Raw genomic sequence first — 20029 nt, forward strand, 5'->3', positions numbered from 1 at the left:
GAAGTATATGAATGGGCATTATGTGCAAAAAGGATATAACTATAAAACAAAAGGAACCTGAACTACTGTGACACTCAACACAACACTTCAACAACATCAAGTTGTATGACTGTATAGAAAAATTACTTCTCTGAAAAGAACACTGGACGTCAACTAAATTCTGGAACTACATTTTAATAAAACATTACTACTCTAAATAATGATGAAACTTCTTAAGCAGAGAACTGTTTTTAGTAAGAAAACACAAATCACTACACTAAAAAAATGCATGATTAACAAAACATTATAATACCAATAACCAGTGACTGGGTGTGGGAAATGTTAGGTTTATTCATGGCTGACATTGTTTGATCATGAGGTAAGCCAACCATTACCCCCACCCAGCCTTGGATTACTGCTAAATCAATAACCACCTTCTAGCAGACTTAGGCTGTCTAATGACTGTCCATAGGTATCTTAATGAATACTCATGCTGGTTAATGCCCATCCAAAGCCAATTTACAGTGTACCGCTGACCGGTTAACACACATTCTAGCCATGTTATGGTACGCTCTCACTAGTTAAACATATTTGACATATTTGCAATATAGCTGAATAATACCCACTCACTGCTTACTTGCAGCACAGGTGCTGATTAGTATCACTTTTACACACAGGTTGATGTGCATAGTATGTATTACTGCTTTTCCACACCTACACTGTAGGGTACTTAAACTAATGTCCCTTCCCATACCTCTCAACTGTCCAGATGTTTGCAGAATGTCCATATTTTTGCCTCAAAATGTTGGTCTGCTCCTCATTAATGGTTTCCTTGAAAATCACTGGGATGACCTGAGGAATGCAATCGCTAAATAATGACATACATTTGAGTTTCAGACTTCATATTCGTTCGAAAATGCATTTTAATACATACCCTGTTATTCTAGCAACTTTCTACATTTATAAGAGCAATATGTAAAATCTGACCCTATTTTTGGGCCTTTGTTCCCCCAATAAGTCAGGCTTCATCCAGATTTCTAGGGCTAAGAGGTTGAGAGGTATGCTGCCAGCATCAGATACTTCTGAATTATTGTCAGTGAAGTAACAGGCATGACAGTTTTCACTAAGTCACATATGCTTTACATGGGCTCTCTGTGGTGAACAGAAAACTAAGGGTTTATCCTTCCTGTGCTGCCTAGTATGCTTTTTTTTCAAATTTTGAGAGACCATCTTCAGGGTGCATACATCAGCTTAGTCCCCTATAACTCATGTTTGCTCTGAGTTAGGTTCTGAGTTAAGGAGCAATCATGCCTCAGCAATGCCCAGCTTTTAACTGCCGCTTTTACTGGGGGTTACATATGCAAGAAAACATTCTAAATTATAAGGTTATTCAAAATTCTAGACCTAACTTCATGGTCTAGAGGGTTGGAGCCCTAACTACAACCCAAGAAACCAGAAGGTGATTATCAGACCCCCTACTGGAGGAACGAGGTGGGGTGGAGAGAGGAATGAGGTAGCAGAGCCTGTTGACCTCTCTCAGGAAGGGAGGGATGTGCATGTCTGGGGGCACAATGCACAGTCAGGATCATCCCTGGAATAGACCGGGAAGGACAGCCAACAGTGTATTAAGGCAGACGGGTGGGACTGTTTGCTGTCAAACTCCCTCATGTAAGTGGGGTGGGGGGGGTGACCCAGCATGGATAAGCCATTGCACAGCTGCTTGTGGGTGGGTTACTCACATGCTCATAGATCATAGGATCATAGGAATTTACTAGGCTATTGGCCCTGAGACCCTTACAAGCCTATTCAAGAATTTAGCCCATGTTCCAACATGCCAGCTCCTGATGCCCCACCCAGTAGGGACACACGTGGAATCCCAGGGGTGTATTTTTTATTCCCCATCCAGTTGTCCAGGTTGCGCTTAAAACGAGTTAACGAACCACTCTGCTTGACGTGGAGAAGGAGCCTATTCCACAGAAATGGGAGTCTCTGGGACACAAATCAGTCCTGCCAAGAAGACCTATTGATGTCACAGATCAGGTTGAGGTCATGAGTGTGGGTTACTCGAGTGGAGCTTGACGTGTAGATATGCAGCAGTCCCATCAAGCTGGGGTCTGAGTTTGCTTTGTATGCCAAACAGAGGCTACCTATCAAGAGTCTGTATTAGATCAAGTAGAGGGACAGGGCATTTAGCCTATATGTGTAGGGTAGATGTTTGGGGCACTGGATTCTCCTGCTGAGGAACCTCTGTGTTCCCTCCAGCTACTGCATGTGCTTTGTGAGGCACATGCTGAAAGGGGCATTGTACTCAACAATGGGTCTTATAAGGGAAGAACACAAGGATGTTATGACCTCCTTGTCCCTGGATGAGATACCCTTACTAATGAGGTGGGCCATGTAGAAATCTTTCCATACAATGGAGGCAATATGGTGGTCAAAAGTCAGTTTGCTATCAACCTGGGTGCCCAAGTCCCTCATGACTGATTGCATGCTTAGGACCTTGTTATTAATGTGATAATTTGTGGGCACATCACTCTCCCAAAAGGGGATGATGATGCATTTTTTGGCATTCAGTTTGAGGCCATGTTTCTGGTACGAGTCATTTGTTTGGGTGAAACCCTCTTGGAGGATGTCCAAATCACTAGGGGAATTGATGACAGTGCCCAACTTGCTGTCTTCTGCAAACTTGGTCAGTATAGCTCACTGGTTTTGGCCTGGACCTCAGAAAAGTGTATCCCAAACAACAGAGGCCCCAAGACTGATCCCTGGGGTACACCACTCATTACGGTTCTACTGCTTGAGGTGGCTTCCCCTATTTTGACTAGATGGGTTCTATCAGTAAGTCTGTTTGTTACCCATCTGGTAACATATGGATTGATGCCTAGTTGAGAGAGTTTATCTATTATAAGTAACCATACACCAGTAGACAACGAATAGTGAAACACTCGGTAATATGGGTCAATAAAGGCTGTCTTCCATTAATTTTCACCACAACCAGAAACTTCAGAAATCAGCTATATCCTTTATTATACCTCACAAGACAGATTTAGCGCTTTCATCTCCAAACCTGGAGAATCAATTAAAACAACACACTCCCTGTCTTATATACACAATTGAATCAAGACAATTAATTCAAAAAAATGTGATAAAAAGCAATAACAATAAAGTGGCTGGCAATTAAACAATCAATAAATTTCTGTAGACAAGTTAAAATAGCATTTCATATTCCTAAATAATTGTTAAAAAACATATATAGGTGTATGCATACTCATCAAATAAATATATAATAAATATTAAATATATGTTACATGTACCATAAACCATTATGTATTGAATAAATATTTATTTAAAACCAAATATATGTTAAATAATTAAATTAATATATTAAAATAATAATCAGTGAAATAATTCAATGGATTACATATGCTTCTTGGGGTCATTGGCTAATAGTTTTAGGGCTGGTATTATGGATATGTGATCATTGAAGCCCTTACCACTACAGGCATCTAGCCTAAGTTGCCATATCATCTCCCTATATAGCAGTTTTGTCTCCCAGTCACCCCCTCTATCCAAATGCTCAACAACCTCAACTACCCAAAATTTAAAGTCGGCCTTCTCACATGTTAAAGAGTGTCTATATAAGGCATTATTTTCATTTTTACGATTTTTATCTCTCAGATGTTCGTATATCCTTTTTCTTAAGTGTCGTTCTGTTTTGCCAATATAGAACCCTCTACATGATTCACAATAAACTAAGTATACCAAACCCTTGGTGTAACAACTATAATATTTCTTTGCTTGTAGTGTAATGTTTAAACTAGGTAATGTTATATCTTTTTCACCAGCTATAAATGGACACTGGGCACATCTACCACATCTAAAGGTACCAACTCTCTTGGAGACTGGTTTGTTTTGGACTGTACACTTCTTTCTTTCTAAAATATTTTTTATATTGTACCCTCTCCTATAACTATAGGTTAATTTATTGTCAAAAATAGTAGTCCTTGTAGCCAATGTTTTAAACAAATTCCACGTCTCATTGATACATTTATGTAACCACCCTATGTTTTGATAATATGTAAGAGTTACATAACGAAAGCCATTATTATCCAATGCTTTCTCAGTTCTTTCCATAGTTCTGTCATTAATCTGATTTAGTAGTGGTACATATTTCGAGTCGACAGGCAGCAGCTGCAGGGGTTTCCAGTCCCAGAGGTACAGAACTACCAGGTCGGAACAACTCTAGGGACAATTTTCACCTATACCATAACTTGGACTTCAATACGTGGTTGAATTCATCGTTTTCCGATAAAAGAAGTCGGGCGGAGAGTAGAAACGACAGTGTGGGGTACAAGGACAAGTGCAAAGTGTTAAAAAATCTTCTAACCAGGTACAAAACTTTATCTTTGGAGAACTGGTATTTCCATAGATGCCTGGAGGATAAAATTGTACCCAAAGGCTTAAGAATTATTAAATTTCCGAATAATATTAATGGTGTCACTGACGCCGATTTTTTTTAAAGACATCTGTGAGATTTTCAATGAATGTGGACTGGCTATGCTTAAGGTATTAATTAGACACAATGAAAAAAAATGGAAGTAGATAAGAAGGATATTGATAAATTGTATAGAGAAATTAACGATGATTTATTATTTTCTGTACAACAATATAAAAATATGTATTTTAGATCCTTACAGGATGTTGATCAAGTTATTTCACGAAGTTATAATAGAAAGTTATCTAAATTAGATAGGGACATCAATGAATATAGATTTGGTGCTGCATACAATTTTGGTAAAAGAGCTGTGAAAGGTAATTTTAGTGAGTCTGAGAAACAAAATTTTAAATCTAGTTCCCAGTTGTTAAACAATCAGAGAGGTAGTAACATGGATTTTAACAGTGAACATGAAGTAAATTCATTTGAACAGGAATTTGATGGATGTGATGATGAATTTGATTGTGGGGAAGGGGCCCCTTTAGGGGAGGAGGGACCAAGAAGGTCCGAAAGATTAAAAAACTGACTACAACAGCCGTCATATGCCCAGGCTGCGAGGACCAACAACTACAATTATCACAAACGAATGACATACAGATAGAACAAGTTAATGTAGGGGAAGTTGGAGATATAACTTCTATATACAAGCCTTTGACTATGCATTCATTTAGAGATTTCTTTATATACAATTATACTGATCTAAACATCAATGCTGGTCATTTTAAATTATTTACAAAAAGTTTCACCTTTGTACCTGCTGGAAAACCTAGTATAGACAGTATATTGTTGGATATAAAACTTTTTACTAGGAAACTCAACTTCAAGCAGATGTTTGGCCAGGACAAGCATTATGAGACAAAAGAATTAACTAGACGTAGTCTATATAATCCCCCACTTCACCAAGATATTTATAGTTTTGAAAATATGCTTACTAGGAAGATTAGAAGTGAATATCTACTAAATGCAAACAATTATAGTAGTAATTTCACGGATGAAGAAAACATGTTATTGAAGGAGCTTGGAAATAACCGAGATATCCGGGTAATGAAACCGGATAATGGAGGTGATGTGGTCCTTATGGATAACTGGGACTATGAAAAAAGAATGTTAGAAATATTAAACAATGATAAGTGTTATAATATAGTTTCTAAAAATGAAATCAATATTGCATACTGTAAAATAGATTATATTATAGAGGACAATTTTCTTCAGGGGCTTATAGATATGGATTTGTGGAATTTTTTGAAGGTGAAGAAACCAGTCATCCCCGCTATTTTTGGCATACCTAAAATCCACAAAAATATTCAAAATCCTCCTATGAGACCTATTGTCTCATCACAAGGTTCCAAAACCCAATTACTAGCCATTTATATAGACACTAAACTTAAAATGTATCATAATAAATACCCTCACATCTTGGTGGACTCTTGGGACTTTTTACAAAAGATCAGTAAGGACCCATACAGTGTGGATATGAAATTTATCACCATAGATGTCAAAGATTTATTTTCAGTTATACCACACAATACAGGGATGGATTGGTTTGAAAACATGCTTATAGAAATGAATATATTGATATCAAGTGAGTTTAAACTAGTGCTAGAATGTATGGAATTGGTACTTAAGAACAATTTTATTTTCTTTAGGGGTGATTACTACCATCAAACTGAAGGAGTAGCTATGGGGGCAGCTTGTGCCCCCATTTATGCAAATATAGTCATGTTATATTGGGAAAAACTATATGTTTTTGAAACTGAATTTTTTGGGTACATCAAAAGTTATTACCGGTTCCTGGATGACGTATTTATTTTATGGGAAGGTCCAGATGAAGTAGTAAACAACTTTATTTCCCACATTAATGGAAGCACCAATTTCTTAAAATTCACTCATCATATTAATTCACAAAAAATTCATTATTTGGATATTTTGTTATGTAACAATTATAATACCAACCTTTATAGATCTACTATATATAGGAAAGAAAACTTTTCAAACACTTATTTGCACTTCAACAGTGATCACCCCGAGCATCTTAAAAGAAATATAATAAAGGGGTAGATGATTAGAGTGGCCCGTATGACTTCAGATAGGGAAGAGTTTCTTGTTGAAATTGATAAAATACAAAAAATGTTTCATAAAAGAGACTACCCTATGGAAATTACACAACCTATTAAGGAATATGTAATCAAGGGATGGGGAAATAAATATGTACCACTACTAAATCAGATTAATGACAGAACTATGGAAAGAACTGAGAAAGCATTGGATAATAATGGCTTTCCTTATCTAACTCTTACATATTATCAAAACATAGGGTGGTTACATAAATGTATCAATGAGACGTGGAATTTGTTTAAAACATTGGCTACAAAGACTACTATTTTTGATAATAAATTAACCTATAGTTATAGGAGAGGGTACAATATAAAAAATATTTTAGAAAGAAAGAAGTGTACAGTCCAAAATGAACCAGTCTCCAAGAGAGTTGGTACCTTTAGATGTGGTAGATGTGCCCAGTGTCCATTTATAGCTGGTGAAAAAGATATAACATTACCTAGTTTAAACATTACACTACAAGCAAAGAAATATTATAGTTGTTACACCAAGGGTTTGGTATACTTAGTTTATTGTAAATCATGTAGAGGGTTCTATATTGGCAAAACAGAACAACACTTAAGAAAAAGGATATACGAATGTCTGAGAGATATAAATCGTAAAAATGAAAATAATGCCTTATATAGACACTCTTTAACATGTGAGAAGGCCGACTTTAAATTTTGGGTAGTTGAGGTTGTTGAGCATTTGGATAGAGGAGGTGACTGGGAGACAAAACTGCTATATAGGGAGATGATATGGCAACTTAGGCTAGATGCCTGTAGTGGTAAGGGCTTCAATGATCACATATCCATAATACCAGCCCTAAAACTATTAGCCAATGACCCCAAGAAGCATATGTAAATCCATTGAATTATTTCACTGATTATTATTTTAATATATTAATTTCATTATTTAACATATATTTGGTTTTAAATAAATATTTATTCAATACATAATGGTTTATGGTACATGTAACATATATATATTTATTTGATGTGTATGCATACACCTATATATGTTTTTTAACAATTATTTAGGAATATGAAATGCTATTTTAACTTGTCTACAGAAATGTATTGATTGTTTAATTGCCAGCCACTTTATAGTTATTGCTTTTTATCCCATTTTTTTTAATTAATTGTCTTGATTCAATTGTGTATATAAGACAGGGAGTGTGTTGTTTTAATTGATTCTGATGAGGTCTCCAGGTTTGGAGATGAAAGCGCTAAATCTGTCTTGTCGTGTATAATAAAGGATATAGCTGATTTCTGAAGTTTCTGGTTGTGGTGAAAATTAATGGAAGACAGCCTTTATTGACCCATATTACCAAGAGTATATCTATTATACCCGAGTGGGGAACAATATCGAAGGCTTTGGCCAGATCAAGGTAGGTGGTGTGCACTGTTCTTCCCTTATCCATGGATTTGGTGACTGTCTCAAAGAAGTCAACCAAATTTAACAGGCATGACCTCCCTTTGACAAAACCAAACTGTGTGGGATCGAGTGTTTGGAGGTTGACAATGTCCTTGTTAATGAGGTCCATGATGATCCATTCCATGGCCTTGCATATCAGGCTAGTTAGACTGATGGGTCTATAATTTCCTGGATCGGGTAGGTGCTCTGCCTTTGTGCAAAGGGATGACAATAGCTGTTTTCCACTTGGCTGGGATGAAGCTGGTACTCTGGTTTTGGTTGAATTGGGTGCCTAATGGTGCTGCAAGTTCCTGACTGACTTCATGTAGTATGCAGCCTGGGATGTTATTGGGTCCCATGGAGGCTATATTTTTTGCCTTTGAGAGGGTAGTGATGACTTGCTCCCTAGAGAAAAGTGGAGGAGGGCAGGTGCTGGGGATGACTTGATTTACTGATGGGGGTGAACAGAACTTCCTTTGAGATTGTGGACATACATGAAGAAGACCATATGATTGTGTTTAGTAGATGTGGCCAGTTTGGACTTGAAGTTTGCTTTGGAGGATTTCACTAGTGCTCCTATTTGCCTGTTCAGGCTAAGGAGAGATTGCTTAAAATTAGGCACCTGCTCCTGGGCAGCAGTTTTTTTCCTTTTATTATAGTTTATTTATTGCAGATGTCCACCAGACAGGTTTACTCTTACTTAAGGAGGATGATTTTGTCTTATCTGGTATCCCTTATTCCATGCAGCTATATAAATGCTTGTATAGTACACATTTGGGCATATGTGCCAGTTCCTATGGGGGGGCTCTGAAGCTGTTTATACCTTCCCTTGGGAGGTTGTAATCAGCTTTGGAGAAATTCTTTTGTTTGAACCTAGCTGGGGGGGGGGGTCAGGGGAGACGATGACTTCGAAAGTGACTGCTTTGTGGTCAAGTCTTACCAGGGACAATGACACTGTAGGAATGCTGCAGTGGTTACTCATGTTGGTTAATACCAAGTCCAAGATATTATCACCTCTTGTGGGTGTGTCGACCAGCTGGTCCAAGGCATTTGCATTCACAAAATCAAGGAATATCTGGGCATTTGTGTTTTGGCATGATTAGTTCTTCCAATTGCCCACAATCAGGGTAAAGGGTTGAATCTTGATAGATTCAAAGAGGTCCAGATAGGTGGAATGGGCATCTTGAGTCAGAGTTGGGGCCTGTAGCTAGCTATGATTTGAATAGAGGTCTTGTCAATGGTTAACTGCACCTGGAGTGTCTCCTGTGCGTCATACTGATTGACCAGCCTAGTAAACACCAGCTAGGTGTTTACTAGGCTAACAACTGCGGGGTCCTTTTTAAGCCTAGCCATAAATCCCAAATCTCTGACAAGTTCTTGTACCCCTGATAAGTGTAAGCAGGGGCTTGGGAGACATTTACAAGCAGGGATCTGGGAGATAAACCATTTGAAGGCTGCCTGTGTCCATTAGAGACACAGTGGAAAAACTAGGATGAATTTCTTGTTCCCCATCCAACTGTGTAAGTTACACTTGAATTGGGTTAGGTAGGAACTCTGCTTCACATGGATGGGGAGCCTGTTCCAGAGAAGGGGCAGTCTGTAGGATACATACCTGTCTCTCCAGTAGGTTCTATTTATATCACAGGCAAGGTTTAAGTCTTTAGAATGGGTAAGTCTGGTACTGTTTGTTTTGCAGATATGCAGGAGGTCCATCAAACTGGGATCTGGCAATGCCTTGCATCCCAGGCATATATCTCCCCTCAACAGCCTGTAGGAGACAGAATACAGGGATAGGGCCTTGAGGCAGTCTGCATAGGACATGTTACTTATGCCCTGTATTTTTTTAGTGAGGAACCCCTGTGGACATTCCATTTGTTGGATATGTGGGGGCATTGTACTCAATAATAGGTCTGATGAATGCTGAATACCATGGAACAATGACTTCCTTGGAGCTAGATGCCATACCTTTGTTTATAAGTTGCACAACATAGAATGATTTCCTAACTATTATAGAAACATGATGGTCAAAGGCTCTATTACTGTCTATGTGTGTCCCCAAGTCTCTGACTGCTGGGTCAGCTCTTAGGTGTGTGTTGTTAATATGATAGTTACAAGGGGTGGATGACTTCCTGAAGGATACTATTATGAATTTCTTGGCATTTAGTTTTAGTCCATTACTCTGACACTGGTTTTTTGTCTGTGTCAGCCCTTCCTGGAGAATATTTGTGTCAGTGGGGGATTCAATGACAGCTCCTAATTTGTAATCATCTGCAAAATTACTCAGCCAGAGGCCATTTGCATTGGTCTTGACTTCAGATAAGTAAATGCCAAAAAGAAGCAGTCCTAGGACCGATCCCTGATGGACTCCACTTATGACAGGCCTCATTGTAGAGGTGGACTCCCCAGTTTTAACTTACTGGGTCCTGTCTGTGAGCCAGCTGGCTGTCCACTGGGTGACTTAAGGGTTTGTACCTAACCTCTTGAGTTTGTCAACAATGCCTATTTGGGGTATTGTGTCAAATGCCTTGGCCAGGTCAAAGTAGGCAGTGTGAACCATTTTGACCTCATCTTTTGCTTTGGTGACCTCTACAAAGAAGTCCACCAGGTTGGTGAGGCATGACCTGCCCTTGATGAAACCAAACTGGATTGTATCCAATGACTGGAGGTTTCCTATGTCATTACTGATCATTTCCATGACAATTTTTTCCATGGCTTTGCATATGAGACTAGTGAGACTTATAGATCTATAGTTTCCAGGGTCGGCAGATGGCCCGCCGCCTTTGTGTATAGGGATAACTGTCACTGTTCTTTGGTCATTAGGTGCAAAGCCTGTTTGGAGGCTACAGTTAAATAGCAATTCCACAGGGCCTGAAAGGAAATGGTTCATGCTATTTAGAAGGCATTTTCAGATATTGTCTGTGTCCACTGATGCAGTGTTTTTGACCTTAGAGGGAGCATTAAGGACCTGTTCACTAGTGATAGCAGGGGAAGTTATACTTGATGGTATTTCCTGAAGGAAGGTTGAGGGGAGACAGGGAGATCATAGGAGGTTACTAGGCTAATAGCCCTGGGGCCCTTACAAGCCTAACCAAGAGTTTATACCCCAAAAATAAACCTCAGTCTGCACCATCACCTCTATCAGTGAAGGAGACATGTGGAACCCCTGGGACAAATTTGTGGTTTCCCATCCACTCATCAAGGTTGTGCTTGAAGAAGTTCATTTGATGTGTATGGGAAGTCTATTCCAGAGATGGGGTAGCCTCTTGGAGACAAGCGTGTCTCCCCAGCAGGTTTTGTTGATGTTGCATATTAGATTTAGGCCTTTCAAGTGGGTAATGTGCGAGGAGTTAGACTTACAGATATGGAACATCTCTATTAGAGCAGTGTCTGAGACTGCCTTGTAGGCAAGACACAGACCACCTCTGAGCAATCTGTATGATACCAAGTAGAGTGATAGTGATTTCAGCCTGTCCACATAGGACATGTGTTGGAGGCCATGGATTCTCTTTGTGAGGTATTTCTGTGGCCTTTCCAGTTGATGCACATGTTTGTAGAGGGACATACCAAATGGGTCTTTATACTCAATTATTAGTCTAATGAGGGAGGATTCTGCCAGTATGTTTACTATATCTTCTGGCTCAGTACAGGTGGCTCCATTAACGATGAGCTATGCACAAAATTGTGTATTAACTTTGAGGTTGCGGACATAGCTAAAGAATGCTACCTTTCTGCCATTGGCCTGGAAGGCCAAATCTACCTCAAATTTGGCTTTGGTAGACTTTATTTGTCCTCTGAGTTGTTTGTTTACTTTGATGAGAGTGCTTTTATCCTGCTGGGTGCTGTACCTCCTAATTTTTGCCATGATTTTCTTCCTTCTGTTATATAGCCTATTAATGTCATGATTCCACCAAGGTGGCTTGTGTTTTGAATTAGTTCTGCACTTCTTCCTAGTGAGTACAGCTGCCTCTATGCAGCTATTAACATGTTTATATATGGTTTCTGTGAAGAGTTCCACGTAGGCAACAGTGTTTTCAGGGTTTATGGGGCCTTGAAATTTTGCCAGGTTATCACTTAATAGTAGGAAGTTAGCCTTAGAATTGTTCCTGAATATTCCAAGGTTAGCTGGGGTACTAAATTTTATTTTTACTTCAAAGGAGACCATTTTGTGGTCTGACCTTACCAGAGAGGACATTACACTAGAGAGTTTGCAGAACTCTCCCATATTAGTGAGGACAGATCCAGTATGGCTGTACCCCTGGTTGGTGTACTGACAATCTGGTCCAGGAAGTTTGTGTTTACAAACTCCAGGAATCACTGTGCCTGTACATTTGGTGTTGTATATGATTCACAGTTAATACTGCGGTAATTAAAGTCACCCATGAATATGGTATTGGGTTGGATGGTGAATGTTTCCAATAAGTTTAAATACATTGTGTGGGTTTCCTGCATCATAGATGTGGACCTATAGCTTACAAGGAAGTGGTATGGGATTTTACGTATGGTGATTTGAATGCAGAGCAGCTCAAGTGCATTGTTCTGTTTGACAAGCCATGAGGTATATTGATCTTTGATGTAAATCTAGACACCTCCACCTTTAGTCCCTGCCTGTGTAATAGCTGGTCTAAATGTGTGGAAGGCGTTATAACCAGGCACTGTTGGTGCACACTCCAGGGGCGGAGTAAAGCAAAAAAAATCTCAAACAAGCCATGATGGTTTTAATGATGTCCCCTTTAGATAACCCTTACTCTGGTTTAAGGGGAATAAATTGGCCAACTGGCAGAGGGAGGCATAGCTGATAGAAAGGTAGTGGGGGCAATGCAAGACTCAAAAACAATTTTTCATTATTCTAAACTTCAAGTTTACTTACAATAGATGTTGGTAACATGACTTTGTGACTTACCGATTAGACTTTGGGCACAATAATGCATACAGAGAACTGATGTTATAAGAACTCACACACTGATGTCATGTCTCAGCAGTAATGTCATGTCTCAATTTTAGCAGTCCTCTGTAATGAGTGGAGCCTTTTGGGTAGAATTTCAAAAAGTGTTTCAAAATCCTGAAAGAAATAGAGGAAGACCAGAAGAGAGAAGATGGAACTCAGGGCAGAATGCATTGAAGGACAGTTATCCCAAAGCCTGGAGTGGACATCCAAACTACAATGTTAAGCAAAAGTATGCACCAATGACCATGCAGTCATGGTACAAATACCTGTCACAGACACATGACTGAAGTGTACACTAGAGGCAGCCAGCCTACACCTACATCAGGTGGAATGTCAGATGTAATATTTTTTTTCCCCATGGGATACCCTGTTAATGGCCTTTTCATCAAATTCCTCTCAAATAGCATAATATTCATTGAGATCACAAATATGATGAGTTCCATTTCATAGAGTTCTGTCATGGGTAAGATGCAGCAGTTCCCTATATAGAGATCATAGTTCTCTAATTAGAGATCAGTCAGTTTCCTTAGGGGATGCAATGGGATTGGCCCCAGCAAAAACATCTCAGTTATTTATTTATTTTCTTACATTTTGATTAATTGCAGTAAGTCAGGATGTAGTATTTCAAATTACTGCCTGTTTCACCTAAAAGAAGTCTAGATGGTAGAGGACACTGGGAATATAGATGCTAATACCACTGTTTTGATATCTGGGGAAAAGGACAGTGGCAGTAATACTACAAATATATTACATGTTTTTAAATATGGTCTTCATGGACTTTTGAGTCACAAATGGCAGAGGCCATACACTGTATATGCATCAACATAATAGCAGGGATAAAATTACTGACTCTAACTGCCAAACAGCTAATCAAAATACTTCTTTAACAACTTATATTTCTGAAACTGGGGTGATGTTTACAATATTTGCTGAATTATTTTGTTTGCTTTTTTAACTCAACATAGCATTATTAATGGTCGATTCCCAAAACAATGATGACATACATGCAAATCATGCACCCTAGACCATGTAGTTGTGTCCCTAAGGCTGACCAGAGGACTCACTGACTGGTTCCACTTATTGACCCCCTACTGACATCTACTACAACACAGCTCTGCCTAGGAACCAGGACTGCAGCAGGAAAGAAACATAGCAAGTACCTGCCATTCAGACTTCCAGTTTTACCTTTTTTTTTTTTTCCTTCCCTAAAGCTGTCCATCAACTCCTCCCAGGGGCCTTCTTCTCATTCAGTGGAGCTGGAGATGACATTAAGGCACCCTGCTGCTGAGAATTATTTTTGTTTATGCACCTATGTTCCTGCCCTCTTGTGTACATTCATGCAATGTGCTTGCTACCTTATCATCATCTCACCTTTGCAGCAACTCGGCCACTGCACTGCCTCTCCAGAGGACAATGTCCTTATTTGTTCCTGGCCTCTAGCAGAGATCAGTCACAAGGTGATTAGGATGCTTACCACCTCATGATAGGTATGCCCATCCTCCCTGCCTGCCCCATTAAAGCACCTAAACTGCTAATCGAACAATGGTCACCTGGGCCATTGTCAGCGGTTTATCCCTCTATGCCACCAGAGTAGGCTGTCATCCAATTTTACTGTAGAAAGTACATACATTTAATACTAAACCTAACATGATGATATCACAGTTGTCCTTCCCTCATGCAGGTAGCTTCCCTTCCTGCCCTGCTCTTCTTCTATAGGGGTTGGAAATGTGATTCACAGAGGTTTCTGTTCTGTAGCTGTAGTTGAATCTTCTATTCCCTAAATCTGAAGCTTAAATATCTGACTGCATTATCAGGGGTGGGGCAAACAAACAGAACATTATGGCCAGACTTCATGGATTTCCTTTTCCTGGAGATGAACTGCTATCTGTGAAGTGGAAATGCATTCCAGGAGCCTATAGATTTCTCACCCCCACCCCCACTAACCATTATCATTGCAGGAAGAGCACAGTGCATGAAATATTTCTTTTTTTGTTTTGTTTTTTTTGTGTGTAATAATGTATTTTCCCACACCTTTTCCTCATGTCCTTAATGCAGTTTTTGAAAATGAGGAAACAGTCCCAAGCTTTGACAGCCAGCTAGACATGTGCAGTACTGTAACAACTGTGAATATAGACAATATGCAGGAAATCTAAAGAGCCTATATGGTTTCAATTATTTGTGAAGCACACAAGAAGTGCAATAAAGCTTTATTAATATTACTGAGTACATCACTTACCACTCTGTTTCAATAAGTTCCGCTCTAGAATTCAAATGAGGTAAAGCAAAGTATGGGGTATTTGGGAATTTGGCGAAGAGATCCACACGAGTGAAGCGTTAGAATGGAGATAGCGAGTGTTTCTAAGATTTTGTATTTAATTAAGTTTGGAAACCAGGATGGAGCACTGATCCATGGGGAAGTGTTTCAGGCTCTACTCGGGTACATAAAACACATATAAGATGTACAGAACTGCATGACTGTGGACTTGCTCATTTGAAGTAGATAAGGGAAAGGGCTGGTTGGAGAGCAAGGAGTTAAAAAGGAGACTTCTGCTAGTGAAGGAGATGACTCCCCACTACTACTCAGGTGTGCTGCAAAGAACTGTCAGTAGAGGGAGCCAGTGAGGAAAAAGTGAAGATTGCTAAAGTTACAAGGGTTGGGCATAATGTGAAAATGGAGAATTCTTTAATGCTCAGAAGGGGGTTCAGGGGTTCACCAAATACAGCAGTGCACAGAATCATGTAGCGTCTCTGTGTACAAGGTTCAAGTTTCATTTAACAGCATTTTCAGTTCACAGTCTTAAAGGGACATCAAGTGATGCTGTTTAAATTGAAATATCCTCAGAGCCATCATGATCATTGTGTGGAAGGGAAATACACCTGGGAGACGGGAGTAAGTGAATCAGGTTTTGTCCAGAGGAAATGTGTTGGTAGCATCATACCCTTCATGGACATCTGGGATTTATAAACAATGGAGTAGAAAAGTGAAAACAAAGAATATTATTGTTTAGTGGTCTCAGGGCCAAAAGCAGTAATAAAGAGCAATAATCTTACTATTCAGTTTCATAACATAGTAATGACTTTAAGTAGCATTATGATAAAATGCCTGCTCTCAGCTTTCGAATGTTTAGTTTCAGCTCCTAAGTTACACAAAACAGGTGCACATTGAAATCCTAAAACATAACACTGATATTCTTTGGAAAAGTCATAAACTAAACTACTTCTCATGCTTTTCTGAGGAGTTAGAGCTTGAGTTGTGAACCTGTGTGACAATTTTCTTTTAAGTGTGTGTGTGATTCCTTTTTTTTTTTTTTTTGTGTCTCCCTCAGTATATTTTTTCTTTGAGCAGGTCCAGTGGGATACTGCTCTACCATGCAGAAATAGGGTCAAATGGAACCTATGTCGGTTGCTTGGGATTATTGTTTTGTTTTACTGGTTAGATGTTTAATGATGCAAAAGACTAGACAGAAATTTCTATTTTTTAACTCATGGCCAGATATTGTTGTCCCCAACACATACCTACCATTTTAAGAAAATGCATATATCCTTCCAAATCTTGTTCCTTTCCACTTAAGAAATGTACACATAATTTCAAATGTTGTTTTACGGTAACATACAAAAAAATACTTTAGAGGAGTGTGTCAGTTCCCTATAGTTATAAACATGTTCTGAACTCCATAAATAGTAATGTTACTAACAGATACTCAGAAGAAGATGCGCTCAGCTATATGCACAGACTATAGGGATATACAGAGTTCCAGATAACTAGAACCAAAATGTGGGTAAATAGTGCTCAAACCATAACTGGGTGTCTGTATACAGGTTTTATGCTTTAGGGATGAAAGGAGGATGGCTCCAGGTTAAGAAAACTGTGGGCACTTTCCACAACACAAACATCGTACACCAGATGAATGAGGAATAGTATAGTACTGGTGCTACGGCAAGGGAAATAAGCTGCTGAGCACAGCAAACCACAGTAAGAATATGCCACGTGTGGCCATAACTGTCATGATCAATGACAAGGGAAGCAGCAGAAAGCAGACGTAAAGGAAAATGTAATATTACTGTAGCATGCATGTTGTGTAACATGAAAAATACTTACAGGTACTGTTGCTGTGCCAGAGATCGACTGTGTGCCAGCGTCTGTGCCTGCCTGTTCTGAATGCGTCTGGGTAGGTGTGTAAATCGTCATTGCGTGCTCTGCTACTGTGCTCTGCCCCGAGTAGTCCTGTGTGGCGTGAGGATGTGGTGGGGCAAACTCTGCGGGAATTCCATTCTGTGGTGGTGGTGGGTACTGGGCTGGGGGGTACGGCTGTGCCATTGCTTCTGGAGGGGCTGCTGCTTCCTGATTACCCTGCAGAAAACACAAAACAGAAAAATAAATCAGAAAATCAGAAAATAAAAACAACTAAGGTTACTTTCACACCCGGTCTTCCTAACAGAAAAATTTCGACAATATTACAATGGTAACAACACATTAACCACTAGCTAAACTGTATTTATCATACCTGAGGCTGAGGAACAGTAGGCCGAGAACTTATTTTATTTTCATCTGCTTTATTCTGATTTCCATTAATGGTAGTTTAAAAAAACTACATAGCTTGTCAATTTATATTACAGACACTGATTAACAACATTAAAGAAAACACAAGAAGACAAGAAGACACAAGGACATGGAGAACAGGCAAAAGAACTAATTGCGGCTAAATTCCCATTCTGAGTATTTATCTCACATAAGGCTTACCAAGACTTGTCTGTGTGAATTAAATATGATTAATTAATTTACATGCAGTAGGAATTTCATCTATAATTAATCAATGTATATACAGTAGAAATAGTTATATGTCATGTGTGGTTTACAAGTAAACCGTTAATTATTGCTCTACTACTTTACTGTAAAGTAATCTGTTACTATAACTAGGTAGCAGAAATTAATATTCTAAAATTTATTTAATATCATTCTGTTTGTTTCTGGACTGGCGTTACATAAATATGCATCTGATGCATGTTGTGACACATCCAAACAGAGGTGAAATCTCTGTGGCAGACATTATATGCATGCAAATATACATTACATTACATTGCGTGCGTGTGTGTGTGTGTTTATGCATATATGGATATTACAACAATGTATTCAAGAATGTATTCATATATTATACTATGTGTACGTCTGTGTGTGTAAGACCACGTTAGAGATGCCAACTTTGCAAATGCTCAAAGTGGCATATTTTTTAAGGAAAGGTTTTGCAGTTAAAAAAAAAAAAAATACAGAAAACCACTGTAGAGGACTGGACTTCACGTTTCTGACAAAATCAAAACCTCATTTTCCTAGAACTTGAGTTGTTTGCGTTGTTTTGTATAATATTAAGTTGTTTCAAGTACCGAATAATTGTTATATGCAAATATTAGACAAAATCCTACAAAACTCTTTTTGTCCTAAACTTTCAGGACATTTGACATTTTTCAAGTTTGTCCACAACATGCAACTGCCTAAATACAATTTGTCCTACATAAAAAGGGGACAGGTAGTACTCCAAGTGTGTGTGTGTGTGTGTGTGTGTGTGTGTGTTTGTAAACACATATGGATATAACAACAGTGTATTCAAGAATGTATTCATATATGACACTGTGTGTGTGTGTGTGTGTGTGTGTGTGTGTGTGTGTGTGTGTGTGTGTGTGTGTGTGTGTGTGTGTGTGCATGTGCATATATACATACATACATATATATGCTTGTATGTATGCATCTAAGAGTGTGTTTTTAATCTCTGAAAGAAGACATCACTGATACTCATATCACAAGAAAAATCCCAACAAGTGAAGAAATCATCAAACGTGCACTGATACAGAAAAGAAAACTTTTTTGCACACGCCCCCTGCTAATTATGTACACCAGCTTTGGAAAAAGAAAATCTCCCTAAACCCCACTGTTAAGCAATGTTGCCTACTCCATTCTCGAATGTCCAGATCTACGAATCAGTAAAAAACTAATCTATTTACAGGTCAACTCATGCACACATTCAAGATCTCTCTCTCTCTCTCTCTCTTTCTCCCCTACACACACACACACACACACACACACACATATATATATATATATATATATACATATATATATAAGTATGCATGCATCTATATATTTGCATGTGTGTGTGTGTGAATGTGCTGACATCATCTTTTTTTTTTTTTTTTTTTCCTAAACAAGATCCGTCAGAACCACATTTTTGCTTTAAGTGCAACCTTAACAGTTTTTCTGTGGTTAAATAAACTGCTCATGTATGCAGGATGCAAGTAGATATTGCGGAAATTATACCACAGCCTGAATAGTATAACTCATTTGCAGTTGGTTGTGTTGCCTTTTATATGTTTAATGACTTGTTCTAATGCTTTAAAGACCAGGACTGGTCAAACAGGCAAGAAAAAAAAGGAATGAAACTTCATACATACCTCGGGAAATACTGCAGTTATAATGACTTGCATGCAGATGTACTGCTTTATACGATACATTGTTTCCTCTTAAAATGATGCCAATACAAATGACATGGATACTGAAATGTGCTTAACTGGCTTTACTTGCAGATAACTGTGATACAGTGAAGAGAGGTATCCCAAGAGCACCATTTTTCTGACCGATTTTAGTTCTTGATGGGGTTACAGTTGCACTATAATGCACAAATGGCATAAAACTAATTGGAAATGAAATACAGATGTGGCACAAATGAAAATATTCCCTGAGTAGGGTTAAGGTCTCTGATAAGGAGCATCAAAAGTGTCTGTACTGGACCAGTACAAGAACAGTGATGAAGGTATTTCTTTTATTCCTTCATCCCAGAATTACCCTGTAACTAATTTGTCCTAAATGCTCATCCTAAATTACATTTTTATTGCAACACAGTCCTCATTTATACATATGTAGATAAGTGTTTCTGCTTTCCTTAGTACTGTTCTTAACTAGTAAAAATATTTGGTACTATACAGTTCATATACCCCACATAAAAGTTGTAAGCTGAGAGTACTTTTATGATTGTTAAATAGTATTTGTGTTTGTACATGCACAGATATGTGACTATAAATGGATAGTGTCTGGATAACAAAGAATACTTTTT

At 38.6% G+C, this 20029-nt stretch overlaps 1 protein-coding gene across 5 annotated transcripts in view; it reads right to left on the bottom strand.

The window, feature by feature from the left end:
• Positions 1–20029, bottom strand: part of RBFOX3 (RNA binding fox-1 homolog 3) — a 3506422-nt gene that overhangs the window by 610979 nt on the left and 2875414 nt on the right. For all 5 annotated transcript variants that reach the window (XM_044068066.1, XM_044068064.1, XM_044068065.1 and 2 more), the window contains one exon: positions 17029–17280. In XM_044068066.1, the coding sequence (XP_043924001.1) occupies positions 17029–17247 (219 nt within the window). In that variant the 5' untranslated portion in view covers positions 17248–17280. The remainder of the gene's footprint in view (positions 1–17028; positions 17281–20029) is intronic.

This window comes from Protopterus annectens, chromosome 4.part0 (assembly GCF_019279795.1).
Source record: "Protopterus annectens isolate FY-2018-M chromosome 4.part0, PAN1.0, whole genome shotgun sequence".
Lineage (NCBI taxonomy): Eukaryota > Metazoa > Chordata > Ceratodontiformes > Protopteridae > Protopterus > Protopterus annectens.